The sequence below is a fragment of the Pseudopipra pipra genome, chromosome 1 (genome assembly GCF_036250125.1).
Source record: "Pseudopipra pipra isolate bDixPip1 chromosome 1, bDixPip1.hap1, whole genome shotgun sequence".
Taxonomy (NCBI): Eukaryota; Metazoa; Chordata; class Aves; order Passeriformes; family Pipridae; genus Pseudopipra; species Pseudopipra pipra.
This window is the reverse complement of record NC_087549.1, coordinates 78,834,648-78,847,622: the sequence shown is the minus strand read 5'-3', so window position 1 is coordinate 78,847,622 and position 12,975 is coordinate 78,834,648. Positions and strand designations below refer to the sequence as shown.

Below are 12,975 nucleotides of genomic sequence, written 5' to 3'. Positions count from 1 at the left end.
TCTTCCAAGTGCCAAAGTACTGGATTCTCAATAACTTATCTTGCTGAGTCTTAAATTAGAAAAAGAAAAGAAAAAAAAGAGAAGAGAAGAAGAGAAGAGAAGAGAAGAGAAGAGAAGAGAAGAGAAGAGAAGAGAAGAGAAGAGAAGAGAAGAGAAGAGAAGAGAAGAGAAGAGAAGAGAAGAGAAGAGAAGAGAAGAGAAGAGAAGAGAAGAGAAGAGAAGAGAAGAGAAGAGAAAAGAAAAGAAAAGAAAAGAAAAGAAAAGAAAGAAAAGAAAAGAAAAGAAGAAAAGAAAAGAAAAGAAAAGAAAAAAGAAAAGAAAACAAAAGAAAGAAAAAAGAAAAAAAAGAAAAAAAAAAAGAAAAAAAAAGAAAAAAGAAAATCAATTCTTTGTGGTGAACTCTTTTGCAACTGATAAGGGCATCTGTGCTGCAATCATGTACCGCCACACCTATCAGCTTCCCACTTTTCTGTCCCTCCCATTCATCAGCTTTTTGAAACTGTAGGGAATGAAGCAGACACTGGCATTGCACTTTCCTGACTCTGCAGTCAGCATTCTGGAAAGCAGTCTGTGAGACCAACAGAGAAGGGGTTAAAGTGTTCCATGTCTTGCACTTGGTTACTAACCTTTCAGCCAAGAGGGAATTGCTCTCCTTTCATAGAAGTCTTTCAATATCTTTGCATTACTTTTGGTGCTGTATAACATTTTAAAAGCTCCGTGACTGACAGACATGGCCGGAGGCAGAGCTCTGCTGGGAGAACTGTAATGTACAATCTTCTCAGCAAAGAGAAGTAGTATAACAATTAAGTTGAATACAGTATGATTTTGGCATTTCTGAAGTAGTGCAAACTATCTCAACACTTCTTTTATTTATTTTCACATCCCAGCTATGGCTGGACAATTCAAAACGAAACTTTGAGTTCTTTGTTTAGTTTTATTTCTTTTGTGTGATTTTGCCATAAAAACTCTGCAACCATGGATCAGGAGAGGCACAAAGAAATACATACCAAATACATTAATATTGAGTGCAGATCTCCAGTGTGGTTGGGTCTGCTGGAATAAAATCCATAGACTACAAATTATAGTGCAAGTAAGAAATTTGTAACCATTGCAGTAAAGAATACTTTGCTCTAAATGAAATGTCTTGAACATAACTTAGGAATTTTTTTTAAAGGCTCATGAGCAGGTGGGAGTTCTTTTCTCATATTTATCCTTTCTGAAGATAGAACTAAAACATTAACTTGCACTGTATACCTTTACACCAGTTTTTTTACCATCTTTTTTATTAAGACCTAAAAGATGATCTTTGAAATTTTGCCCTGAATTTAGAATAGGAAGTTCAGTTATTTGTCTAGGGTGGGGTTTTTTTCTTCTTTAAGAATTGTTAGGTTTTTGAGGCTTCTGATTATAAATCCTTTCTATTTAAATACTGCAGTATGTACCTAAGAAATAACAATTTCTATGTTATTTATTTTTATGGATAGTAGTAATATTATTCATAAGGAAAATATAACCTTTGGCAGTATTTGAAAATGAAAAATATATGTGGTTAGGTACTTTATGATTCTTCTTTTTAGAGGTCAATATCATGTCATTGATTTTTAGGCAGAACTCTATTGATTTGCTAGAAACCTGTGCTTAAAAATCAATGACACAATATGGTCCCAACAAAGTGGTGAATTCCATAGTGCTACAAATTAGGGGGGGGGGGTTGTTTTGGGTTTTTTTGTTTTTTGTTTTTTTTTTATGTAAAATGGACCTATCTTAAATCCTACAGGCAGTATTTTTTATACCTGGCAACCAGCAGACTGTAGAGAAGACCTCAAGATGCTTTTCTAGCAGAGAAAGTAAGCAAAGAATTTCTACTCTGGACAGTAGGATGGAAGACTGGCTCCTCTCTTCTCAAGAATTTTCTTTGTAAATCTGGAGTCAAAGTATTTGATATCACTGATGGGTAACAGTTTTCTTTGAAAACTAGGTCATAAAGCAAAGGCAATGGGCCTGTCCTCTGACAGACACAAAGGGAATGCTAAGCAGAGCAAGCATAACATATTTCTGTAAAAACTGAACAATGTTCTAGAGCAGCTCAGTGCTACAATGGAAATAGCAATCTCTTTTAAACTGTGATTCTTAATCTTTTTCTTTGTCTCTAGAAAGTAACTAGGTGTGAGAATTTTGATAAATGCTTCAATGTAATTTTATGTAATTTGATGTTGCATGTAAATTTCTTTTATAGGTCCCTTTAGATGGAATTTAATGCAGCAAAAACCTTGTCATCAGAAGGATTAATGCCTGCGTTAGTATTTCTGCAATAAAATTAGAAGCTAAGTTGTGAAGGCCGCAGACACCTCAAACCTGGATTCATCTGCTCTGCGTTAAGTGCTGGAGTTTTTATTACTTGCTGTAGGGAAGACATTGCCAATGCTTACAAGAAACTGCTTATCCCTGCTTCTCTGGGTCCTGTTTGATGGAGGTCTCCTAACGCCACTGCATCCACAGCCGCAAGAGATTTTAGAAGCAGAGCCAAGAGAAAATGTTGTCCCACTGCCAGGGAGGAGGTCATCTGCTCAGCGAGTCAAACGAGGCTGGGTGTGGAATCAATTTTTTGTGCTGGAGGAGTACATGGGCTCTGAACCTCAGTATGTGGGAAAGGTAATTTTTTACTATTTCTTTAAAAGTTTAAATGATAAAAATAGAAAAACGTATTATAAATGTGTACCTGTTTCTGGTGGGACAAATCTTCTTCAACTGACAGTAGTTCCCTCTGTTTATTGCTTTTACCATTCAGCCTCTCGTATAGCCACTATATACTTTCTATCTTTGCATGTTTGTCTTATTTCCTTATTCTTGGTTTTGGAAGAAAACAAAAACAACAAAAAAAAAAAAACAAAGGGATTTCTGAGATAACTTTGTGGTGCATTACTAAATTTAATTGAATCTACAGTAATAGCATACTTGATTTTTAGCAATGAATATTGGTCTGATATCAAGAGATAAGATTTAAAACATAAATCTCTAGCCCAGAATCCACAGACATTTCTGTGATTCGTATGGTTAGTCCAAGTCAGTTTTCAGCTAATGAAGACACCTATTTTTTGCTATCTTATTCCTCAGTACCACCTATTTTATTTCTGATTGTTCAGGTTGTTTTCAAGTATTTCTAATGTTTTATTGCTTCATAATTCAGACTCTTGCATTATAGGTTTTCTAGTGTATGTAGGCATGCACATTTGTTCATGCAGAGAATTCATGCAATTCTCTCATTATATGACAACTGTTTCTGTAATAGGGCGTAAGTAATTGATAGCCAACTATTTGAGGTGTATGTGAGAGGGGTGAATTTAAATAATAGAATTTTCAGACAGGAAAGCTGAAAATGAGATCTGAAAAAAGTCTTAGCAGAGTATATAATTGGATGCTGTGCGTAATTTTGATTTTAAGGACCTTAATGAAAATAAGAAGTCAGGGATTTGGTTCCTGGGTCCCCAAATGCCACTTCCCTCGACAGCAAGGTTCAAATACTCCTATCAAAAAATGAGTCATGATGCTTCAGTTTTTACTTTGATACTATTTTGTAACTGTTTTTAATATAAAAGCTGTGATTTTTTTTTCCCCTAAATATAAATTAAATTAGCAGGAAATTAATTTCCCTCTTATTCTTCCAGAAATCTATTTTGAATTGAGGATGTATAAATAAAATGTGGTTCACCAGATTATTTAACAAAGCAGCCAAAAATTTACTTGCATATTACACATGTAGACATTTGTGTTAAACACTAAAATATATTAGTCAAAGCAATTTACAAAGCAGTATGTTTATGGCACAAAGATAATATAATGAGCTTGTTTTACAGTCTGAAGAAAGAGGAACCAAATAATGAAAAATTGCATATTAGTGATGTCCAGTTGATACAAATTACACTTTCTCTAACACACATCTTTGTTCTGGCAACTTGCTAAATATGCAAAAAAGGACTCTAATCACATTCAGTGCTGTAGCACAGGCAATGTGATTGTTGTGCTTTTTACCTCAGAAGACAGAGATGTTATTGCTGCACCATTATATTTCACTACTCTTTATTGCTTTATGTAAGATTGTCTGGGTAGTCATTTAGGGTCAGTTCTAAGCTGCCAAAATAATATTAATTCTGCACTAAATTGACTATTATTAATATAGTGATGGGTCAGCTGCTTCATTCTTTCTGTGGTCCATTGACTTTAAGTTTATGATCAAGATTAGAACTAATGGAATATTTTCATTAAGAGTAACACTTATCACAGATTTACCTGGCATATCTGTACCTCTTGAGACTTTTTTGAACTGTTGCAAGTTGTGGAAAAGACACTTATCAAATATGAGGAAAAAAATCTAATTGCAGAGTAGCACACACAATAGTGAAGCTTCTCGACAGGATATCATATACCACTGTAACCTAATAAACAAAATAAAATACAGAAGGGTCTTAGTGGTGAAATACAAAATAAACTATGATGTTTACTTAGAACATCAGTAACATTAAGACAACTTGCTTTTAGCATAGAGCATTTAATTCCAGATTATAACTTTTTTCAACAAATTTTGTTGCCTGCCTCATGATGTTTTTTACAACTTGTTATATCTATATTAACTATTTGCTTCCACATATCTGACAAAAAAACCCAATTGCCAGTTTTTGTATGTCATCTTGATTGAATCTGTTATGAAAGCCCATGAGAGATGGAGATGTGTTTTCCCTTTATTTTCCACAAAACCTCTCAAAGAAGGTATAACACTGAATGGGAAAAGTCCCTCAGAGAAATTGCACTTTTAAATCCATATAATGAAAGCCAAGCTTAATATAAATTCAAACCACTTTCAACATACTGGAATATACTCATCAGTAGCTAATCAATATCTTTAGGTCTTATGTAATTTTTAAAAATCACATACAATTTTTAAGGTGTGAAATGCAGTTGATTTCTTGATTAATTGCAGAAATTAGTTTGCAGAAATAAATTATTTACCATAATTAATGTTTATTCTAAAAGCATACATTTACAAAGCAATTCTTTTTATAATGCTACTGTTCTATATTTTAAGGTGGTAATATGTGTATGATAAAGTGTAGGATATTTTATGTGACTTGAAATCCCAGGGTTTTTATCTTCTCCCAGCCATGATAGCCAGATAGCTGTGCATTGGCATTTACATTACTTATTATAGAACTACTGCACTAATAATGTCACATTAATTTATAAATAGGAGTTTAATGTATCTATTAAAACAGCTGACAGTTTCACTAAACAGTTAAGGGTGACTAGTTAATTTTGCAAACCTCCTGTAAGAGTATACAGATTTACACCAATAACAGCATCTTAATTCTTTTCATGTCTGTTTTTAGGAAACTGTCTCAAGAAGTGTTAGGTTACAAATCAAAATATAGTTTATAAACTGATGGAGATTAGTCTAGCTTGCAGGCGGTGATCTTGAAATAGTGTTGCAAGTTGACATATTAAAAGCATTTAACCTGAATATTAGATTTTGGAAATCTTCTGCTCGTGTAATCTGGAAGAGCCATAAAAATCCATCAGAATGCTAAACAAAAGATAGCCCCTTTACCAGGCATCTAGTGAGCAGATCCAGTCTATAAAGCAAAATTAGGAGATGGCATTACTCTGTGACCCATGAAAATGAAAGGGATGCTGAAAGGCTTGCTGTAAAATAAGACTTGCACAGTTACTTTGCAGTGCTTTATTTGTTCTTCTGGTACTGTGAAGCCCCAGAAGGCCAGGCAAAATAGCACATACATGGATGAAGACAAAAACGTTCATGATTTTTTTTATGCAAAAGCTCAATTCTCAGTGAATGGTGACAGAAATCATCAGAGTATCAGGTCCTCAAGCATGGCCAAGTCCCAACACAGTTCATAATCACAAACAAGGTAGCAATTTAAATTGCTGTTAGCCAAGGGTAGCAACTCCACTGGAACACCATAAATCTTTCTGCAACCTTTCTTAATTGCTGTGTTTCAATGGTGACATGCAGAGGCAGTAAAATAAACTGAACGTTCAAGAAATAAAATAGACAAGAACAGTATACGTTCTTCATTGTCAAGATAGTACTGGTAAAGGTTTTTAGTTGTGATCCATGTAGCATGCTTCCCTTTACATGTGTCTTTGCATTCCTAATGTGTAAATGCATTGCATCTTTCTTGTGTTGTACACCTCCACAGTTGCTTTTAGTTAGGATTTTTGCTGTCTGTCCTCAAGCTTGTGGAGATACGAATATGGCAACTTGTACTGGAAGCAGTCTGGGTGCATAGGAAAAGATTGCAAAGTCCTCCTCTATGGAATGGCCATTTCTCTTCTATTTTTCAAAGTGAAAAAAAAATCCAAACAAAAACAAACCCAAAAAATGCCTCAGCTTGCCAGATATTTTTTTGCCAATGAACAACTTATGTTTTGCAACATTTCGTTCTTTAAACCTCTGTCATATTATACACACACATACAAACTACTACAGATATTTTTTACTAAGAAAAAGATACTGTAAAAATTAATAGTCATGACTGTTCTGTGGCAGTACAGGGTGCATGTAACAATACGGTATTTTTCATCTGAGTCAGTCCTGAGAAAGCCTCATCATCTTCAGAGGTTTACCTATATATCAAGGCAGAAACAGTGCTGATTTGGAGGAAGCAGAGCTCTGTATCTGTGACCAGATCAAAGTGCTTTTTTGAAACCTAATAATTTATCTTCTGCATTCGAAATACGAGCATAGAATTCATTTATGCTTTTTGTAAGGGATAGTTTTTAATATAACTGAATTAATGTTGACCACCTTCCATCAGGCTTAAATCAACACATTCTTCTGAATACAATATCATTTTACAGTTATTTTCCCTCTTGGGTGAGCGCCTGGATGACAGAGAAGTCTGTAAAGGAAATTTTGCACTGCTTGTGTAAAATCTGTTTAGACAAAAAATTTTACAGTGCTGTGGCTTTCATTTTGGCATCATTTATATGTAGTGAGTTAACTTGAAAGAAAAAAGTTTAGGAAGAGAATTTGCAGTAAATTTGAAAACCACTGCCCTTTGAAGAAAAAAAATGCTTAAGTCTGTTCATAACTGTACTCTGATTAATCTGATTTTTTTTAAATTATATTTCTACTAGATTTCTGTCTAGAGGGTCACAATAATATTTCATTTCAAGTTGTCCAAAGGGTTTTTCCTGGCCTATCAGATTCCATGCCCACAACTGAAGTCACAGTATTAGAAAGACCTGTGTACCTTTTCCATTAGACATTTGCACAGGGACATCATCAAGGAGAGGAAAATTTTTTCAGGGACTGCTGCTAGTAATGTATTAATTGATTCCCCATGATGCAGGACATCACAGTTACTCATCCCTGGATGATTTTAGTATGAAAGATATGCTATTTATAAGAATGATTTTGTTCAATACATCATACAAGAGTTCATATACCCACCTCTTCACAGTGAAATCTTAGTTAAATCTAAGGTCTTAGTGGTCCTTAGAAAATAATTTGAAGCCTAATCAGGCATGATCACATTAACCTGGTTTACCAAATTGGCTTACTGAGCTTATGCCATGCACCTTTTCAGGTAAAGACACTGTGACAATTTATTACAGATAAGAAAATTGACGAGGAAAAATGAAATGGTAAAAAAAAGTGTAACAGGAATCAGAACTGGTAGCAGAACTCTGGCTTTCTTATCTTGCTGTGTTGAGCTAAGACCTATGTCTCTCTCACTTATGTCTGGCTGGTGAAAAAAGTGATGACATTAAAAGCTTTGCATCCTGTATATTGCATAGAGCATGAGACACAAAGCAATTTTGACAGTTGCACGTGAAAGTGTGAGAAGGAAGTAGAACCATGGAAACACAAAACTCCCATGAGCAAGTCAGACAAGCATTTAATGTTTACTCTTGCAAGGTTATCTTTTTACAAGGTATATGAAGACCTAGTTTTATTCTTACATGTGGTAGAGGTGAAAAACTTAAACAGAATATTTCTTATTGATCTAGTGGCTTCACTTTATTGATTTACTTAGATAGCTCATAGCAGGACATTTATCAGCAAAATACTGGTAGTAGTAACACCTCTTGCCTATGGTCCTTGCATTCATGAAAATTTTATGAGACATTTGGAGATGAAACAGAAAAGAGAACTATGTTTTCACTGGTTGTACGGGAGACAAGAAAGAATGAGTTTGGGATGAAGAGAGATCAAAATAAAAAGGAAGGACCAATTTCTTGAACTGTCACTCACATTTTAGAGGATGTAAAAGGTTGAGGTCATTGTTCTGAACAGCTAAGGAGGTCACAGACTGAAATATTTCAAACTCTCAAATTTAGCAGGCTGTATTACACAAGAGTTCAGTGATCAGTGTAGGAAATGGAGAGCCTGTGGAGATGGTCCTCCTAGCATGAAGTGACTGGCTCTCACAAGACCTCTGAACAGAGCTAAGTGGATGGTGCTGATGGAGCTAGCATTATGTCTGACATTTATATTGCCAACACAGATGCAAAAATAAAAATGAGGTTATAGAAATTATCTGCTAAGGAAAAACCTTATATCTATTGTAGTTTTATTTGGAATGTTTTTGTATAAATGGCTTCATCTAGGCAGGAAGTTTATTTGAACTGGGAAATATATGAAAGGATAGCTTAACAAATATTTATAAAATTCTCTGAAGGACTTGAGGTGAATGGACAAACTAAAATACATTTACTGCTTTTAATCCAGGAAAATCTGAAGATTTTAATATATTTAATCTAAATCTAGAGTTTGTCTGAGAATTTCTGATTCACTGGTAGATTTGGATATAGTGTTTCTGACAGTCAGATCAGACACAGGCATGTATTATGTATGTTGGCAGTGCAAACCGAATTTGTAACTAGTGAAACATTAGACCATCAATTACAATTGAGCTGAGATCATGATATCTCCTTTCTGGAAGAGCATCAGAATGCCAAGTAAGAAGTTAAATAGAAATTTCCAAGACAGCAAAATGTACGAAAGTGTTAAATATCTATAGCCATTCTGATATCTGAGTAACAATGTGTAAATCAAAGTAACAAGGAGGCTCAGAAATGGAATAAAAGTTATGATTGCTGCAACATGTGCCGTGTTAAAAAGCAAAGGGATAGCATAAAGCCTCACTTAAATACACTATGAAAATACAAATTCTCAGTAGGAAAAGAAAAAATATGGAAATATTGAAGAATTGCTACGTGCCAGGAGACCAGATTAAAGCTCAGGATTTCATATCTATGAGGTGGATTGTTTTTTTCAAAATGTGGATTTTTTTTCCTTTTGCTCACTTTGGAGGTATGTGGATCTGGTATTAAAAAAGCAATTGCAAAAAAAATTAAAACAGCAAGTTTCACAAATAGAAATATTAATTCTACTCAAAATAAATAGTTGTTAAAATGAAAATCTTTATATGATTTGTATATTAATACAGTTTTCACTGAAAAGTAGTGCCACATAAAGGGACCTGGGAGTCCCGGTTGATGGCAAGTTGAATATGAGTGAGCAGTGCCCTGGCAGCCAGGAGGGCCAACCATGTCCTGGGGGGCATCAAATAAAGCATTGCCAGCTGGCTGAGGGAGGGGATTGTCCCACTCTGCTCTGCACTGGTGTGGCCTCACCTCGAATATTGTGTGCAGTTTTGGGCACCACAATATAAGAAAGATATTAAGCCATTAGAGAAAGGAGGGCCATGAGACTGATGAAGGGTCTGGAGGGAAAGCCATATGAAGAGCAGCTGAGATCACTTGGTCTATTCAGTATGGAGGAGACTGAAGGGAGACTTCATTGCAGTCAACAACTTCCTCATGAGGGGAAGAGGAGGAGCAGGCACTGATCTCTTCTCTGTAGTAACCAGTGACAGGACTTGAGAGCATGGCCTGAAGTTGTGTCAGGGGAGGTTTAGGTTAAATATTAGAAAAAGGTTCTTCACTCCGGCAGTGGCTGGGTACTGGAACAGGCTCCCCAGGAAAGTGATCACAGCACCGAGCTTGACAGAGTTCAAGAAGCATTTGAACAATGCTCTTAGGCACACGGTGTAATTCTTCAGGATGGTCCTGTGCAGGGCTAAGGATTGGACTTGATGATCCTCATGAGTCCCTTCCAACTCAGAACATCCTGTGATTCTGGGATTAAATTGCTTCAATCAAATACAAATAATTATTTACAATTTATAAAAACATAGCATGAAAAATCACCGGTGAAGTTCAAAATCAATGTTTGAGTATAAAATGAAATCTAACAAAATTTTTTAAAACTTAAATTCACTTTTTTTTAATAAAATGATAAATATCCTGAAACAAAAAACATTTTCAGAGTGGGAATCAATCAATCAATTATTAATGAAGCATGCTCGATAAGAAAAATTGCTGTGCCCTGAGGAAATTATAATCTCTTTCAAATGAAAACTTGTTTCATAATAGCTGTATGCTATTATGCTTAGTGTGTGGTAGTGCCAAAAGTCTGGATGCCTGAGAAGTTGAAAAACAAAAGGTAAATGAAAGGAATTTTTTATTATACCTTCTGCTTTACTTCTGTGGAAGAAGTCCTTGTTTGTCTTGCAAGCTTAAAATCCTTAAGAGTTCTGTATATGTTTGCATACAGTCTTTATATGCAGAATGAATCCAACATACATTGGAGGACAGCGTTCTGGATGAATAAGAATTTAGGCCTGTTAGGAATGTGTACAACATCCTTTTGATTTTTCTGTACTACTTTGGGTTTTCAAATGAACTTTTCTGGTGCTCAGTTCGAGTTGCCCTTTAAAGAGACTTAAGGTGAGGCAAGATGAGAGAGAATTTTCTGTTACAATATCCTAGAGGATAATGTCAATGAATGTGTTTTAATTAGTGAAACCTTTTCTCCCAGTGATTGGCAGTGAGTTAACTGTAGTCTCTGGTGATGTTGCTATGCCAGTCAGCAAAGGTTGTTCTATTCAATTTTTCTCATGACATTGGCTTTTAGCAGTGATGTCTGAGTAAGATGTTGATCACAGCTGATTCTGAGTCTTTTATGTTTTCTTGTAATCTTGGTGTTGGTGTAGAATAGTTCTCTATGTTGTAGAGAGTAGTAGTTCTCTACATTGAAAAGAGTACAGTTTTTTAGGGTTTCATAATGCAGGAACCAAAGACATTTTCTTTAGTGTGTCAAAATGCAGATTTGGATAGTTAATAAGAGCTTTTGTGTCAAAAAAACATCGGCCTATAAATATTTATGTATATTTTGCTTATTTGAATCAAGAATGACAAAAAAAGAGTGATGCAGGACAGTCTAATTGCTTTAATAATATGTCTTTTCTTACTGTGAGAACTGGAGCATAAACTGTGGAAGAGAAAGCCATGAAGTCTCATTGAAGTTATTAGTGCAAGGTATATCTTCTAGAATCCAAGATTACTTTTCAGTACTGTCGTATAAGCCAGTTAATAGCTCTTGCTTGTCAAATCCAGCTGTATCAGCCCAACAGCAGGTAACTGCTTCTAGTTTAACTCTAATTGATGTCAGTAGTAGAGTCCAAGAAAATAATCAATGACTGTTTGCAGAATCAGGAGATTCCTGTACGAGCCTGATGAATTCTGGCAGACAGCATTTGTGCAATTTAAGAACCATTATAAAGATGCTGAAAATTTAGAACACTGATCAGTATAACTGAAATTTTTTTTCAGTAAAGGTATGTGTCATTGTGGCATTTTAAAAAAGTGCAATATTTACTTATTTAGAGTAATTTCTATGTTTAACTTTGTTAAAGGGCAATAGCACACTTATAATTTATGTTAGAAGCAATAATTTTCACTTTCTTTTTTTGTATAGAAAAACATAGGACCAAAAAAAATTATTCTTTTATTTGGATGCAAACAAGATTGGTTTGGGGTTTTTTTGAGTACTATTTTATTTACTTTATTTACCATTTTGACATGTTCATTCCAGTGCCATGTCTGAAAGCTCTTGTAAGGCCTGGTTCTGAATTGAGCTTACTAGATCATTTCTTCTTCATCAAGGTGAATGTAAAATTCTGTCAGATGAGTCTGGTAGCAACAATAGCATAATTTTATTATCCAGGAGAGTAAAATTAGATATATTAACAATTAAAAAATAAACTAATGTCTAGCTTATTATTTTGGTTTGGAGCAACTTTTTTTTTTTTTAAGAAATTGTAATTGGTCTTACAAAAAAAAAATTAATAATTCTGTCCTCTACACTTATTACCATTTTTATAATGTACAGTGATTCAGAGAAGTGTTTTTATGAGCCTCATCAGTAAGACATCTGAACGTTATAATGACTATCCTTACACTTGCTCTGTGAGGCAAGAAAGTATTAGCTCTCCTCTCTAAGTAGGGAGTTGAAGCACAGGAAAGCTGAATTACTTGTCAGAGCAATATTGAAATTAAATTGAACCCTAGAAAGTCCATCCTTCTGATTTTTTATTATTCTTGTTACATGTGGGGTTTTTTTAATATAAATAATGGTCTACAGTTTGATTTTGTCTGAATTGATAAGTAGAGAGTTGTGTCTCAGTTAAAGAACACAGTAACAGAGCTGGGCAGATCTGTCTACCTGGAAATGAGGTTACTGATTAAATTTCTCTACATCCAGCTCTGCAATGCTCTTTAGATTAAATAGTTAGCTTCTAAATCTTTTTGTAGTCTTGGCATTAATAATGTCAGATTTGTAACTGCAAGGTGAAGTAAGCTCAAGGGAAAGAAGGAAGGGGATAAAAGGTCAATGCTACTAAGGCCTCACTAGCCTACTGTATTCATGGATCATCAAACTAGATGACTAAACTATTAAAATAACAGAGAAAACAGAAAACCAGAAGTATTGTGTTCATAATTATATCTCTGTATTATGCTTTATGGATCTTTACTTGTGTTCCTTGAAATAGATTGTTAACGTGTTTCTTTGGGGAGCCCAGCCCTAGAGACTGATTCAGAAGTAATGGC

The 12,975-nt window shown here is 34.7% G+C and overlaps 1 protein-coding gene across 9 annotated transcripts in view; it reads left to right on the top strand.

The window, feature by feature from the left end:
* Positions 1-12,975, top strand: part of CDH12 (cadherin 12) — a 576,725-nt gene that overhangs the window by 412,280 nt on the left and 151,470 nt on the right. For all 9 annotated transcript variants that reach the window (XM_064662120.1, XM_064662078.1, XM_064662095.1 and 6 more), the window contains one exon: positions 2,237-2,652. In XM_064662120.1, coding sequence (XP_064518190.1) covers positions 2,422-2,652 — 231 coding nt within the window. In that variant the 5' untranslated portion in view covers positions 2,237-2,421. The remainder of the gene's footprint in view (positions 1-2,236; positions 2,653-12,975) is intronic.